Here is a 17,418-nt window from a genome sequence, read left to right as displayed (position 1 = left end):
TGCATTTTCAACTGATCTGAACGTAGCACTAAAGACTTCTATAGGAGTAGTTCCCTCTAATACAAGTTTATCTTACAGATTCCACATTAAGTTGGATGGTTAGATAGTAGGATAAGTAGGTGGTGTCTATAATGTAAATGTTAACGTGGCCTTGGGTTCGTATGTATCATTTATCCATGTCATGCCTTGTACAGCGATTTTGGGATGGCTACACCCATATCATACATTTTTCTATATATAATTTATGCACAGAGATTGACTTCCTGGAAGTCTTATGTGGTGATGGTGCCTCATCTATGGTGACTGAAAATAGCAAAGCAGAACATGTGAGAGGTTGCTATTTACGGAATCTATTTTCCCGCAGGTTTTAAACCTACTCCATCAAGGGCAGGGACCATGCTGTTATCACCATTTTGCATAATCAATGTAATGTGCTCCCTGCTCATTTTTTCTTAGATTGACCTTCTGGCAGTCTTTCATACGTGATGAAAAACATGGGACTTAATCCAACAGCTTACAGGAGAGGGTGTTATAGTTCTCAATTGATGTGATCTGCTGGTTAAATAAATGAGATGAGGGGTCAGTAGCTTGAGCTGATGTCTGTGCACTGCACGTTTGTCCGGCATGGACATTTTGATGAACTCCTTTTTGGGTCTGAATGGTGGAGACTAATCAACTATTGTACGGAAGCTCTTCTTTGCAGTTCAGAGCAGTATGTAACTGTGGATCAAATTGATGTTTGTTAGGGACTTTGTAGATTAATGCTTTGCAGGCTGGAATAGACATGGAGAGATTTATGTAATAATTGCCATTATTGTACATTGTTAGATATTACCAGGCGGTACTTAACTCATAAACAACTCGGAGAGGACATGTAAAACATCTCCTTTAAGCATGAATAATAATTTAAAGAAGAATGTTCTAGGAACAAACTTGTTGGGGTGTAAAACTGTGTAAAAGCGACAAGTGTTTTTAAAGATTTTATGGATATAGTTGCTTGGTTTGATTTTCTTTCATATTATGTTACTGGGTGTGGTGAGGGTGTTTTTAATATGATTGTGATTAGTGATACGTATGTGGGTTGGACCATATTTGTTATATTCATTTGAGGTGATTTATTTGTACTAATGAACATTTTCTAAACAATTGTTTATAGTTTAAAATAAAGATGATATTTTGAAAATTGATTTTGGATACATCCACAGTATTGAATCATGCCTGCATATAGATGGGGATTCCTTTGTTGATATGCTTATACATGCTTTCAGATAGTCTCAGGATGTGGATATGAGTATAACCTTTCTTTAACATTATACTCCTCTGGTTTCTGAGGGCTGAGATAGGTTTCTTCCAGGAACTTCGCAGAATTTCAGAGGCTACTCTTTACGTGACAATTTAACTGACCTCCTGTTTGAAGTGTGGATTTTGAAAGATATATATATATATATATATATATATATATATATATATATATATATATATATATACCAATAACTAAAGTAAAATTATTTATTAAATCAGTTGCATGTGTTTATTTAAATGTTTACAACAGGTGATATCCAGGAAAGGAAGCGCTATTCCATCAAAGTGTATCCATTGTATAGCAACGGGACTGGAACAGTAGATCCCACAGAAGCATACCTTCAGCAAGCACGTAAGTAGAAATCCTTCTCAATATAAGCAGTTGAAGCTATGACCTCTATCCAAAATTGAGCAGTGTTACTCTTCTTTATGTATACCCCATGCTGGTTGTTGAAATTGAATTGGTGCTGCAAGCTGAGCAGCATTGTCAACTAACATCTTCATTTTATTGAAAAGGGGTAGTTCTGATAATGAGCAATGAGAGAAAAGCAGGTAGGAGCATGACCACTACACAAATCACTTTTAGTTTGTAAACATGTTACAAATATGTGATGCCTTATTCTGATGCACATTATTAAATCAAAACATTTGTACATGCTATATAAAACACATCTTTGTTCCGCAATGTGCGGTTTTCCATGTTGTCAAATTTCAACTCCAGTCTGTCCAATTTGTGTTGCAGCATCTTAAAGGAAGATTTACCATCAGTGTATTCCTTCATGAATCGCCTTTGCATGTCCAAGGTGCCATGCTGCGTTCATTAGGGTTAGATGTTGTAGAAGGTGCAGGGCTATTTTGAAGAGCCACACTTTTCAGTTCCCAGAGTGCAGGATTGCAAGGTCCTGAAGAAGATGATTTGCAATTAAGCACTCACTTGTTCTGGGATCAGGAATGTAGGTTGAATCATAAGCATCTCTCATTAATTCAAGTTCTGCTGGGGGAAGTTTTGTGGATTGGTGCTCGGGATTCACAACTCTGCAAAAACACAGTAACTTCTGCTCTTTGAGTATCATAAATAATGTGGGAACAATCTCCTCTGTCCTCTCCCTACACATTGTTGGGTAAGATTTTCATAGTAATGATAAATCTTCATGACCTGTGTCAACCCCAGAACCTTTTGCTTTTACTGTTGATTTTTCCTTATGCCTCTGTGAGTGGGAACCTTTTTCCACACTCACAGAATCTTTTACTCTCTTTGTGGGTGTCATTTTTTAAGACTCTCCTTAGTGTCTTTTAAAAGTTATCCTCTTTGACAACATTTTGACAATAAGTGCCTGTTGTTGCTGGGTTGACCAAGGGGCTCCCGTTTTACCTTTCTCTGGCTAACCCTGTGAGAACTACACTTCCCAAGGGTAGAAAGGATCTTTGGATCACTTTTACATTTATTTTATTAGGTGAGACCAGAATTTATGTGCAGTGTTGGGGAGATACTGAGTATCCCCTTTCTCATTTTAAATGTAACATTCGTTACAAGGACAAACATACCTTTTTAATGGCTGGTGGCAGTGAACCGTTTTATTAAATTGGGACACAGCCCTGCTAAAGGCACCCGTCGGTGCTCATTTTACCAAAATGGCCCCTGGTCTTATTTGTTCGCTATTTTAGTGTTCCTTATCATTTCTTGTTCCTTCCATTAACATACAAAGTGGCAAATTCCTTTTGTGTGTTTTGTATCTTCTGCAGGAGTCCAGTGGACTCACCACACAGGCTCCAGAGAGTTTGTGAAGGCACGAAGCGAGGGAGGAGTCTAAAACTCTGCAGCCCTCTTTCTCCCAGCCTGCTTGTGAGAATCCAGTTCAAACTGGGCAGCTGGCTGTCCTGAAAGGACTACCAACCCCCACTTTCCCCCAAGCTTGAATGTTGCATGGCTGTTTGATTGGCTGGGTTCATTCATAAAAGTCTGATCCTGGAAGCTGAAGAGGTAGTCTACCACTGAAACCAAAACCAAAGAGGATGATGAAGGAAACATGGCTGAAACGATTTCCAGCGACCTGAGAGCCTGCTGTGTAACCTGAGCCTGCTGTAACCCTTCCTTCCAATCGACCTGGGATTAAAAAACGGACAACCCTGACCTGAAGCCTGGTGAGACCCACTGAACTCATGAAGACCTGCATTTTGAGCCATCCCACGTTTTGCTGCGACCTTGTGCAGCTGCAATACCGCAATACCCTTGGACCTCAAGCCATTTGGCGGTGCACAGTCTTCCGAATCTGGTTGAAACTTTGTGGGCATCCTGCTGGATCTCGACAGGCACGATTCAAGTCCGAAAGTCCCCCTCACCAGAGTGCTGGACCTTGCAAACAATGAGAATCTGACCAACGATATTCTGTGCACCTGAAAAAGGTGCCAAATACAGAGAGCCACGTCCAGCCGCAAAGAAACCCTTGCCTGAAGCATTCTGTGTCGATCTCTGCTGAAAGTCCATCCAGGGTCCTGTTTTCTGTCCTCCTGACAAGGAATGTAGTGCCTAGGTTTTTGGCTGCAGATCCTTAAGTCTTCTTGCTGGAACTCTTCTTCACTGATAAGGTACTGTGCCGGCTTACCTTTTAAGCCCGAGTGATTCTTGTGTATGCTTGGGGTGCTGCTGTGCTGGGGAGGCCACCCATCCAGTCCACCCAGTCCCACTTCTGAAATCCTCCTAGGGTGCCTTCTGTGAAGCCCCTGGACCCTCAACTAACTTTTAAAGTAAAATAGTTACTTGTTGTCCCAGTCTTCCTCTGGAACTCGAACTTTACCTGCAACTGAGCCTTATCTCACCCTGCCTACTGCTGACTCATAGACCACTAAGGTCTCTCTTCTGACTCTGAGAGAACTCATGTACTAGAATTGGGAACGGCTGTATAATTTAAGGGGTCTCCATTTTAAAGTATAACAAGTGTTGAAAAGTGTTCTTGTAACAGAGGTAGTTGGTAACTTTAAACTCTGAGTGAATAGTTACAGAAAGTTATTACTTACCTTGGCTATGTTCTGCCATTCTGAAAGGTATACATTGGATTTGCTTACGTTGAATAAGCTGTGGGCCTTCTTAAATAAGTAATCTCCAAGTCTTGCTTTCCTTTGAAACTGTCTCGCCATTCTAACTGAAAGTAGACTGCAAGTTAAGTTACTCACCTGTGAATTGGGTTCTCCTCTTCCCAAAAGTAATACTGTTGGTTCCACTTTATTATTTGTGTGGGGTTAATTGTATGAGTGTCCCCAATTGTCTTGCTTCCTCGGACTTCCTATTAACCTGCACAGAATAAGACTGCCGAGGTTATACTTGCCTTTTAGATTGCTGGTGGCTCCACACTTGCCTTGAGTTAGCTGTGTGCCAATGTAAAATAAGATTTCCAAGTTCTTGCTTGTCTTTGCCAGTGTTTCACTGAACTTAAGAAGTAGCTGTAATGGTATATTACACAAAAGGGTTTACTTACCTTGAGTATAACGGAGTTATCCCAAAAGAAGTTATAGGTTGATACTGTTCCTAGAATAAGTTTCACCATTCACAAAAGTATATTGTACAGTTGACTTACTATGCGATTTCTTGCTGAGCGTCACGGTACAACTGTTAGGGTATACTACCCTTGAATTACTGGATGTAATCTAAAAGTAATTGTTTGTGTGACTTCCCTAAAACTCTTGTTGGGTGTTCCAAATAAGGTTATATGCTTTGGCCTGTGTGCATTCAAGCATAATGGTGCGTGTTTGTATAAATGTTTTGACTGACAAGTACTTACCCCAAGCCCTAAATTGGTCTATATGCGTATGTATTTATACTGGTTGTCAGTGTTTCTATTGTATCCTCTGTGTACTACAGGTTCAATGTACTTTCCTACATCCCTCTCTCCATCCTCAGATAAACCTGGCTGCTCTGTCTATGCTACCATGCATTAAGTGGGTACAGCCTTATACTAAGAGTGAAGTCTTGTACTGTCTCAGTTGAATGGTTTTACTAAGCCCTTAGTTGGACTTCAGAAAAACTGTCCTAACAGACATCTTTCCTCAGCTTCCCTCACATTCTGTATTCTCTATTCCATTCTCCCAGTGATGTCCTACTGTCCCTGCTCGAGGCAGTGTATGTTGGTACATCCTAACACAGCCCGCCCTTCTACCATCTCACCACTTGCCATGCCATCTAGGTTTCCCCAGCATATATTTTCTGTTCCCAGTGAAAAGATCTTTATAAAAAGATCTTTTCACTAAAAGGTGGCTTTAGAAAGAACGTTCCATGATCGCACTGAGCGGTCTTTCTAAACCGAACTGTCACGCCCCTGCCGCACACGAGTGCACACATGGGCTGACAGGCTCTGCAGGACCAGGAAGTGGAGGGTGAGGAGAACGAGTAAGTGTGTGTGTTTTGTTGTATGTGTGTGTGTGTGTTTGTATGTATATGTTTTGGTTTTGGGGTGGGTGGTCGGTCTGAAATCCTGCAGGCAAGGGAGGGGCTGGGGGCTAGGGCTGAAATCCCCAAGGAGAGGGTGGGGGCTAAGAAGAATGGTGTGCGGGGGCTTAGAGGGTGAACCCGCAGAATATAAAAAAAGAAACTACATTTTAAAGGTCTCAAGAGAAAAAGACTATTACAATGACTGTTTTCCGATCAAAAGAAAATCGGTCAAACTAAATCTGTCTTTATCTTGAGCCCTTTAAAAAAGGTGATTTCACATAGAGCCATATTTTTCTGAGGCTTGTAGATCTGCTTAGAATCATATGCTTTGCATAAGCCGACATCTGGTGGTAAGTGCGCAGTATTGCACAGCTCAAGAGGGGTCAGTGTGAGCCATAGGGTAGTTACACAAAGATTCACAGTGACAAGTATCCAAATAAACACTTGTACTCAAGGTTTCTTGATTACACAATTATTAATTTATTTAACAGTCAGTTTGAATAAGCCTTCTTCGGCAGGGGTGCTGAGGAGAATTCTCAGAAATGTGCTAATTCCCTCCACCTTAGAGACCCCCCCAGCAACTTTGCTGGATTTTGAGGACTTGATTTTTTTTTTTTAACCTGGAGATAGTGTGACCCTTTTTCACACACACTCATGTATTTTGAATGTGAATTTTACCTCTGTTTCTTTTGGTTGTGGAGTCTGACAAACTCCATAGGCATCATCTTTTACATTGTGTCACACAGCACCTTCAGTGCAGTGACACAGGGTAGTCTTCCAGATTTCCAAAAGGTTTAAATACCTTCTCTTGGATAAACTACTGTTTCCAAGAGCAGTAAAGTGAAATTGACTACTTATCATTGTAACTTTCTAAACCCAGCACACCCTATCTTACAATAGAGTGCTGCAGGGGTTACCGAGTATCCCCTTTGTCTAGTTTCTCATGTAACCCCACCAGACACTCTGGAGCCACAGGAGGGCTTCACTTGTGAATCCCGCCAATGACAAACTGAACAAAGGGACCAAACCTGGTTTGGCGCGCAGAGTAAATATCAAGGAGGGCGTTTCCACAGACAAATGGCTAGAAAAGAAGACCAGGGCCATTTTGACAAGAATAGCACCCAAGGGTGCTTTACTGCAGCTGCAAACGCAGCCCGCGGTAAAAACACACAACGGTAGTAAAAAGTAAACCACTGCCACCAGCCATTGATCGCAGAAAGGGTAACATAAAAATGTTACATGAGAAGCTAGACAAAGGGGATACTAAGTAACCCCTCCAGCACCCTATTGTAAGATAGTATGTGCTGGGTCTAGAACGTTACAAATGTAAGTTAAAGTCAATTTCATTTTACTTCTCTTGGAAACAGTAGTTTGTCCAAGAGAAGGTATTTAAACCTTTGGGAAATCTGAACGACTTCCATGGGCCACTGCACTGAAGGTGCTGTGTTTTCCAATGTAAAAAGATGCCTATGGCGTTTCAGACTCCAAAAACCAAAAGAAACAGAGTTCAAATCACATATAAAAATACATAGGAGAGTGTGGGGAAAAAGGGTCTCACTCTCTCTAGGTAAAAATAAAAAAGTCCTAGAGTCCAGCAAAGGGGCTCGGGGTCTCTAAGGTAGAGAGGAATTACCAAATATCTGACAATTCTCCCTAACAGAGTGTGTAATCTCTGCCTTCCTCGCGATCATTCGGCAAGGTGTTGCGTGTGGTGCAAACTCTTTAGGCCTTATTCGCTAAAAGAAAGACGCATTAAACGGTGGGCGGCCTACGCCATGATGGCCGAGTCTTGCACTCCCACCGGCACCTTCAAATCGGGTGTGGAAGGGCGAGACAGCAGTGGCTTTGGTTCGGATGCCGAAGACGAGATACAGAACACTGACTTGCGTGTCAGTCTCCAGCCCCAGAAGGCAGGCCCAGCTATGGGGCAAACTTCTAGCGACAGTGGCACACAATTACACAAACACCATAAACTTACAGCTGTTCGTTGAATGCATCAAAGCAAGGCCACACGACAGTGGAAGGTGCCTCGAGGCCTACCGACTCTAATCACCCCAAGCCCGCTGCGCTCTTGCATTCGCGTTCAGCGCATGGTAAAAAAAACAGGCACCAGTTATCATGCATCCTAAAGTTTCGACAGATATTTTGCATACTCTGAAACAACCGCTGAAAACAGTTTCTGGGGGCAACGATCCACACGGGTATCCATCACAGCCCCATTCTAAGGGAACTGTACTTTCCACTACCCATCGTTTACCCCTACTAGACCACAAGGACTCTCAAAACTTAGTAGAGCTAGCGCTCCCTTTTCTCATTCCCTTCAGAAAGAGGCACATGTCTGATTCAAGAGTCGTTTTCCCCCTTAAAGACACTCCCAAAACATGGCCTTGGGCCAGGGAACGCTTCGATACTCGATACAAAAACAAGACCGCCTGAGAAGCAGTTGACTCTCGACCAATGTCAGCCAGGTTACATACTATACATACTTCAGCAACACATAGTATTTTTGATGTCACAGACCACCAAGACACATTATATGAGGAGCAAGATCCTCTTTATTTTCAAGACCAGGGGAAGGTGACCAATACTCTTGGTATGATGGCCCTCATGACCCTACTGGCTATGACCGAGAAGGTCCAGATATTGTCATCTTACAGACCCCTGACATTTCCACTGAATCAGGTCATACTTTACCTATTTATGATCAACCGTTATTCAATAGTCTCCTTAAGAGCCATGGAACATTTCAGATCCAGACGCTGGAGACGGTTAAAGACATGGATTATGTTGACTATATCCTAAACGAACAAAGGTCAGTTAGTTAGTCGGTACCTCTTCTTCAGTCAGTTAAAGAGAATGACTTTACTTACACCCTCTTACTTCAGCTGTAAACCCCAAAGGTGGAGAAAATATTTAAACCAGCCCCTACAGTCCGTCTTTACATTTGAGGACATATGAAGCCAGATTCACTTGTCGTTACTACAAAGCACCCCCTGACTGAGTGCAAGAGATTGTACACCCTGGGCAAAATGATTATTACTTCTGTGCTTACTCTGCTCAGATAGCTAACCACTCCACATTACTCGCTAGCTAGAACACCTCTCAATGGGATATGTTGGAAAAACAACTAGAGTCCATTGCTGAACCTCTTAAGTCAGTTACTTAAAGGCTTTAAAAAGGGTAAACAAGTCACGCAAAATCTCCTAAGAAAATGCATTAAATTCAGCAGCTACCTCTGGTCGGATTATAGCTGAAGGAACCCTTCTAAAACGCCATTCATGGCTTCGTAATTCAGGCTTTAAGCCTGAAACTCGGGCAACCCGCATAAACTGGGTAAGACGTCCATCAACCGTTTTTTTTTTTTTGTTTTTTTTTTTTCACGAAACATTTTCAACAAAAAAAAAGAATCGGAAAATATAGGGGGTTGGGGAAAGGGCATATAAGTATTTGGGGTATTGGGAATAGAGGAAGATCAATAGGGATGGTGGTCTGAAGGGGGGCCCCCCTTAAAATAAAAATGAAACAATTCCTAGGAGTGTTTTAATTGAAAATTCTTTGTAAAAAAACACTCATTAAAAAAAAAAAACCACTGATGAAATGACATAGAACCATGGAACAGGCCCATTGAAGACTCGCCCCTCTTTGGTAAGGCAGTGGGTGACGCATTAGAAACTGAAAAAAAGAGCATGAGACTAAACAAAACAGTCAGATTTCCAATAAACCCTTTATTCAACAGGTGGGTTTCAATACCCACCGTTTCTTTCGCAACTAAGGCTTCACAAGAGCCTTCGGCATCCGCATAGTACCGTCCCCCCGTCCCCCCTTCAAGGCCAGTCCTTCTTTCACACCTCACAAAACAGAGGGTTTATAAGGGGTTAAGGTTGGGGCAGAATTGCAGGCTCCACTGCCCCTGCCACCAAATGACATCCTCTCATGCCACCCCAGTAGGGGGTTGCATCACTCTTTTCACCCACACATGGCAGGGCATAACATCAAATAAGTGGGTGTTAACAGTGGTCAGGATTATTCAATGGAATTCCTGGAGAAAGCTTGCCACCATCCTCAAAATCGGGAAGAATCAAGAGATCATCAGTCAATTTTACAAGAAGTGAAGACTCCACTTCAAAAGGGTGCAATATAGCTTGTTCTACTGTTGGAGGTAAACAAAGATATTTATTCAGTTTACTGCCCTGTCCCAAAGAAGGATTTAACCATGCCCCTTGTCTTAGACCTGCGTCCTGCAAAACCTATGTCAAACCACAAAAATTCAGGATGACAACACTGCAGGAGATAATCCCAATTCTAAAGCAAGGGGATTACTTGGCAACATTAGATATGAAAGATGCATACATTTATATTTCAAATTCCTAAGTTTAGAAGTAGGCAAAACACATTACCAGTTCAAGGTGTTGCCCTTCGGCATAACCTCAGCACCAAGGGTGTTCACCAAGGTTCTTTCAGTGGTTACAGCACACCAGCGCAGGCAGTCCCTTCTGGTGTGCCCTTACATGGATTGGCTAATAACAGACGCACCACAAATGTGTCAGCCAAACACTCTACTAACAATCGACCTCCTTTTCCAAATAGGATCCTCAATCAGTGAGAAAAAATCAAGTCTTATCCCCAGTCAAGTAAAGCAATTTCTAGGGGCGCTAAGGCGCCCTAGTCTACCTCTCGGAAGAGTGTGTCCAAAACATGCTCTTTGAAATCCCACAATGTGTAGCGGATGAACAGGTAACCGCGCGAAAGGCCATACACCTTTTAGAAATGATCGCTTCCTGCATTTACCTTGTTACACACGCCCGATTGTGCATGCGTCCTATGCAAGAGTGGTTAGTGAAGTAATGATTGCAAGCGTTCTAAGGGACGATGTAGTGGATGTTTCACATCCTATTCTTCTATCACTACAATGGGGGACGAAAGAAAACCTTTTCAAGGGCTAGCCATTTACCACCCCTGTAGTTGAAGGCACTCTTAAAACAGATTGTTGGGGAAGTGTTTCTAATGTTCATTTGATATTGGATTCTAGTAGGCTTTTCGCTTGACTTTAGGGCCCAAAAATCTAATATAGGCCTGTACTACCAAAGATTAGTAGAGTGGCATAGCAGCCAGGCTCATCTTAAGTGAAGGAATGTGATCTGTAAATCGGTACAAAGAAACCAGAATATACATCGGCCCAAAGAAACACTTGTGGTTATATCAAACATAGTGACTTATTTTATATATGCACAAGGCATATAAAAACTGAAGAAATGACTGCCACTAGGGGGCGCACGGATGGAAGTCCCCTGACTGTGCTCTGCCATCACTTGGGCCCCTAGATAGCATATTTGCCCCCACCTATGGTCCTTGTGGGTGTTTGGAGAACTCTGGAGGTGATTTGCTGAACAAGGTCCGAAACCTGACAGAATTCTGTGCTCCTTAAGTGGAGTTAGAGCCCTCTGCCGGGAGACCACCGTAGACCAAAGGCCCGGAGCTCATTGACAGTGTCGCTGACTGTGCAGATTCGGCTTGGAGGCGGGTCTGTCACCCACCTCCTCCCCCTTTTCCCTGAAAGGTAACACGAAGCAACGTATGTGGGAAAAAGGACGACGGAAATACCCGGCCTGTGGGCTAATGTTGGCGGTGAATGATGTTACGGTGCTGAGCCGCCCTGCGGGGTCTTGAGGTGCAGCTCCTATGTGCAGAGACTTGAGATTGAGGGACAGCCTGGGCCGCAGTGATCAGAGATCAGACCCCCGGAATTTTCAAAGGCTGCAGAAGAGGTGAGGGACTCCAGGGCCTCTTCGACCCGAGCCCAAGGGCCGTAAGACTTTGAAGCTGAAGAGTGGGTTGGGGAGCTTGGTGGGGTTACAAGAGCCCGCCTTGGGGATCTCCTGCTTCGGATGCAGCTTGGACAGAAGGGCCAGATTTAAGTTGAGGCCATCCTGAGACGAGTGGGAGGCCCCCAGGACAGGGGGGCGGCTTACCCTGGACACAGTGACCCTTGTAGGTGTGGGTGGCACGAGGGGACCTGCAGACATGCCGAAAGCCCTGAGCACCAACTGGAGCACTAAGAACAGTGTGACCCCCCCCCTCCGGGTGTGCGGCCCCATGCCCCGAGACGTGTGCCCACCTGACCAAGCCCCATTCATAGGGAGCTACCCCCCAGAGGAGGCGGTGTGTGGATGTCATAAGGCTGGGGACAGCAGTCTGGAGTCGCCTGACAAAATATAAACAGGAAGGCTCTGAGGAGCTTGACGGGGGAACAACAGACTCGCCTTTCCCTGATGCTGTGCTATAGTTTTTGCTATCTGGTGCCTCGCTTGGCCCCTTCCTCTGCGATGGGTGGTGTACTCAGGGGAGGCCCACACTGGGGTGTTCGCCTGTAGCGATGTGACCCTGTATGGATTTCAGATGCCGGCTAGCAGAATGTGCGTTCCAGGGCAGGGTTGTAAGAGCACATAACAAATTGGGGGCAGTGGGGTTGGGGGGGGGGATTAGGGGACGGATGGGGGACGATGGCGGCTGGAGGCAAAGATTCTATGGCAACAAAGGACATTGCCTCACTACTAGAGGAAATCGGGGGCATGAGGGCCGATATAGGGGGCAAAGTCAACAAGATCAATGTCGAACTCGACAAAATGGAGGAGAGGTTACAGGAGGTGGAGCATAACCAATCCTCCCTAGACACTCTGGAAACCCAAATAGATGTGAGGATGAGCGAACTAGAGAAGAGAGGCCGATATGGTGCTAGAAAAGGACAATATCGAGAATCGTGAGTGGAGAAACAACCTCTGTTCCTTAGCGGTCCCAGAAAAGGAGGGGGAGACGGGGAGGTGAAAGATGCACAAGATTACGAAACTCCACCAGTACCCGGACAGGCTCAAAATTCTGGAAAAGGCAAAGAGCAGGGGAGCAGTGATGGGCATGGCGAGAGTTACCATCTTCAAGGACCTCTCCTCTCTGACCCTTACAAAGAGGCGGCTGTGCCTTCCCCTGACAAAGTGGCTAAACGGTAAAGGAGTGCGCTACAGATGGGGATCCCGTTCTCCATCTCCTTCGACCTGGAGGAGCAAAGACACAGGCTTGTGACGGAAGAGGAAATACACAGTCACAAGCGAACTACTAGCGAAAGAAGGAACAGCCCTGGGCCCGCGTGGAGAGAACGATGGAGACAGAGGGTGGTGCATTAAGGGGCCGAGGAGGAAAATAATCGCGGACTCAACGAAGATAATGAAGCTGAACATGACCCCTCCCAATACGTCCAGAATATACCACTAGAGGGACACAGAGAGGGCGGGTTGAAATGGTGAACTTTGGGATTGACCCCAGGGGAGCACCCGAGGGGAGGCATGGCATGCACACTGGGAACAAAATGTACTTTAAAGTTGAGTTGTGGGGTTTGGGAATGTTTAAGGTGATCGATTTTTCCCGTTGTTGAGGAGAGGCCTGGGTTTTGGGCTTGTTGTTGGTTCGGACTCGCCTGGTGATGCTAACCGGCAGGGGCCCGGGTGCTGTGGAGGGGATTTAGGGGACAGGAAGGCGGAAGGGGGGAGTTTTAGGGGATCCAGTTTTTATATAAAATCTCATGTTTTGTTCACCAGTGGAGTTGCATTTCCAGTTTAGAGGGCGGGGTGCTTTTGTTCTGTTGGTCAAAGGAATTGATTATGGCTGATAGAGGCAGGGCGGCGATGGGGGACAGTCTGTGTGTATACATTAAATGTTAAGGGGCTTAACTCCCCTACCCTGAGGTCTTTGGTCACCAGGGAATTCAAAAGATCAGGTATTGATAATCTATTCCTCCAAGAAACAATATACCAGAAAGGTGATGAACGGAGGATCCCTTGTGGGCTTATCGGAAGCGAATATTGGGGGTCTGGTATAGTCAGAAAGGCCGAGGTGGGGAATCTGGTTTGGAAAGGGCTACGGATGGAAGTAACGATGGTCTGGTCGGACGTAGAAGGGAGAACTGTGTTGATCTCTGGCCTGATCAAGAAAATAAGGGTCACCTTTGCATCGATTCATGCCCCAAATCAGGGCCAGAAGAGATGTCTGTAAAGAACCTTAAAGACAATAATGAACGAGGCTCAGGGGCACATTATTCTTGGTGGGACTTCAATGTGTGGATGGACACAGGGCTAGACAGAAAGGCCAGACAGGTGGGGGACCAGGAACCCCAGAAACAAGGGAATGCTGAGTTGGGAACAGCCACAGAATTGTACGGGCTGAGGGACATATGCGGCACCTCCATCCGCAGGAGAGGGGATTCTCTTTCTATTCGGCACCACATGGCACCCTCACAAGGATATACTACCTGTATGTCACTAGGCATCTCTGGGATGTGTCGAGGGAGTTAGGGATTCAGCTGACCTCATGGTCCGACCTTGATATGGTGTCTGTAGACATTGACTGGGGAGGATTGTACCCTAGGAACTGGAAGTGGAGGTGTAACAACTGTTATGGATAATTCTCAGAAATGTGCTAATTCCCTTCACCTTAGACCCCCTGCAACTTTGCTGGATTTTGAGGACTTGATTTTTTACCTGGAAAGAGTGTGAGCCTTTTTTCCCACTCTTGCATGTATTTTGTTCTGTGTTTTACTCTTGTGTTCTTTGATTATGGTGTTTTAAGGTAACTCCATAGGCATCATCTTTTCATGTGTGTTACACAGCACCCTCAGTGCAGTGACACAGGGATGTCTTTCTAGACTTCCAAAAGGTTTAAATACCTTCTCTGGGATAAACTGTTTCCCAGAGAATGTAAAGTAAAATTGACTTTATTAGTCTTTTTAAATTCCTAGACCCAGCACACCCTATCTTACAATATAGTGCTGGAGGGGTTACCTAGTGTCCCCTGTGTCTAGAAACTCCTGTAGCAGTCAAATGCTACCCTTTCCTATCGAAATGTTTGGTGGCAGTGGTTTTACAATGAACTACCATGATTTTTCCCAACCGCGAACCCTGGTAGCTACAAATCGCGGGAGCCATGTTTTTCAAAATGGTGCCCTAAACCCCTTTGATTTAACCGGTCCTGGTCTTCTTTTTTTGCCATTTCTTTTTGGAAAGGTCCTTCTAGTGTTTGTCTCTGCGTGCCAAACTAGGTTTGATTCCTTCGTTTCTATGCCATTGGCGGGCTTCAGTACTGAAGACCGCCTTTGGCGTCTGAGTGTCTGGGGTGGGCAGGAAGTGAGGGAGGTACCCGCAACTCCCTGTACTTAGTCTCTTAGGAGACCCAAATGCACTCTGGCGTGAATGGCTGGCTGACTGTCCGGCAAGGACAGCCATCCTGCTGGGTGAGTGACGACTCGACTGGAATGAAAGGGAGAAAACTGTTTAAAAGGCTAGTCTCTTGGACTGGAAAGCAGAGTCGATCACTGGAACAAAAGAACCAAAGACGAGCTGGAAGAAGACGGCTGCTGCAACTCCTGGACTGTTGGTTTGCCCGATAAAGCCCTGCTGCAGGTCCAAATTGCCAAGTTCATCTCGACAGAGAAGCCCCTTCAGGGACGACTTCTTCCTTTGAGTTGGTGGGACCAATCAACTCGTAAACCACCTGGATACCATTCTCGGAGCTGGTTCAGCTTAACCAGGGGGAAGGACACCAGCTTGTGTGCTTAAAAAGCTACTTGAAATGAAGATCTTCTTTTTTGCCAGCTTGTTTGACCAGACCCTGTGCAGTGCAGGAGTCTCCCAACGTCCTCCCTCTTGTCCCCACGACTGAGGCTCAGGAACAGCAAGATCTGCAGGAACTGCCAGGAACCAAAATCTTCAGCTGCATCTTTTCTTCATATTAAGACACTAGCCCATTGACTTTGGCCTAGGCCTATTGAACTGAATTGAGTCTTCTAGTGAACTAAAACTATTTGCACTGCCTAAGAAAGTATTTGTGATCTATTTTATTAACTTGTGCTTTTGTACTCCTATTTAAAGTGACTGAAATGACATTTTGCTCCTACTTCAGGGGAGCCTAATTTACTCAAACGTATTGGTTTGATATTGAAGTGTGTGTGTGTGTATATTAAGTTGCCTCCTTCTAGTGAATGTTTTCTAAATGACTGTGTATTAAATTAATAAGTGTTTTACCAAGAAACCTTGAGTGCAAGTGTCTACTTGAACCACTGTGATTGTAAGACCTTTGTATAACTTTGTTTACTGCTCACATTCCCTCTTGAGATAAGTATGGCTGCTCAGCTCGCTACCTGAAAAACTGTGTAGTACAGACTTATACCAAAAGTTGGTTTTGCTTAAACCTGTAGTTCTAATTGTATGTGGTGATCCCAGAGGGTACTGCATGCAGTTCTGCCTAACGACTCACTGTGGAAGGATCAAGTCTTCAGAAAGGACCTTGAGAATAGCATTAAAGAATTCTTTGCCATCAATGACACAGGTGAAGTGGGAAGGGGGACGGTATGAGACATGGCAAAAGTTACATGGAGAGGCTTGCTGATCAGGGAGGGGGCCTGAAAGAAGAGGGAACGTATACTAATAAAGTCCTCTCCCGCGGAAAGGGGCGACCGTATTCTGGAGGCAAGGGGTCTGACCGAGGAACTGAAATTGCTAGAGGAGGGGAAGGTACTTCCGAACCTACAGTTTATAAAACAAATTCTATGAGAAGAGATAAGGCTGCTGCCCTTGTCGCTGCAAGGTTATGGGGACAACAGGCAGACAGATGCTCAGAGGTTGAGGCTATGGGAGAGACCAGTTAAAGTACAGCAGAAGGGATACAGGAGGCATTTGCATCGTTTTATGGAGGCTCTATATAGAAGTGATGGGAAGGCCACCATCCGGGAAGATTACCGCATACCTTGAGGGGGCCCCCCTTGCCATCCCTATCGGAAGTTGATTTAGGGCTCATGGATGCGAGTGAGGCAATTCAGAATGCCATAGGACGCCTCCAGCCTGGAAAGGCACTGGGAGATGACGGTTTTACACTGGGCTTTTATTAAACCACCTTGTCCTCCTTCCATTCCTGACACTACTTTTCGATGATATCCTAGACACAGGGAGAGCACCGGACTAATTTGTCCAGGCCCTAATTTTGGTGATCCCAAAGGAGGGCAGGGACCCCAGATCCTGTGGGTCCTACTGTCCAATCTCGGCCCTTAATATAGACACCAAGATTTATGCTAGGGTCCTGGCTGCTAGATTGGAGGGGCTTCTCCCGAGACTTGTATGCTCAGACCATGTGGCGTTTATGGGTGGGCGCCAGGGTGTAGGCACTATGTGGAAAACACTCCATTTGATTAACGAGGCCCAGGCTATGCAGGGTGATCCCACACTCCTTTCCATGGATGCAGAAAAGGCCTTCGACAGGGTCTCCTTAATGGTATCATGGCGATTTAATCCTCGCAGAGGGCCTGCATGGTGGTTAACGGGGGGGATTCTCTAGGTGGTTTCACCTGGGGAGGGGAAAAAGGCAGGGTTGCCCGCTTTCCCATGCTCTTTGTGCTTTTGCTGGAACCTCTGGTCCAGAGACTGAGACGGGACCTGTGAGTTGAGGGGTTTATCATGGGTGGGTTGACCTACAAATTGGGTCTATATGCACATGACATGCTTCTACACGTGGTGAACACATTGACCTCTGTCCCAGCGGCTGTTAATGTGATTGGTCGATATGGACACATGGCAGGGTTCAAGATAATTACAGGCAAGTCAGTACTTTCCGCTTCGATAAAAGCAGGGATGGCGGGGGGTGGGGGGGAGGGGAGTTGC

At 45.1% G+C, this 17,418-nt stretch overlaps 1 protein-coding gene across 4 annotated transcripts in view; it reads left to right on the top strand.

Moving 5' to 3' along the window:
- IL6ST (interleukin 6 cytokine family signal transducer) overlaps positions 1–17,418 on the top strand; it is a 612,349-nt gene that overhangs the window by 343,642 nt on the left and 251,289 nt on the right. For all 4 annotated transcript variants that reach the window (XM_069627291.1, XM_069627294.1, XM_069627293.1 and 1 more), the window contains one exon: positions 1,553–1,654. In XM_069627291.1, coding sequence (XP_069483392.1) covers positions 1,553–1,654 — 102 coding nt within the window. The remainder of the gene's footprint in view (positions 1–1,552; positions 1,655–17,418) is intronic.

This window comes from Ambystoma mexicanum, chromosome 6p (assembly GCF_040938575.1).
Source record: "Ambystoma mexicanum isolate Mex_15411 chromosome 6p, UKY_AmexF1_1, whole genome shotgun sequence".
NCBI classification, from domain to species: Eukaryota; Metazoa; Chordata; class Amphibia; order Caudata; family Ambystomatidae; genus Ambystoma; species Ambystoma mexicanum.
Note: the sequence above shows the minus strand (reverse complement) of the source record. Positions and strands in the feature narration are given on the sequence as shown.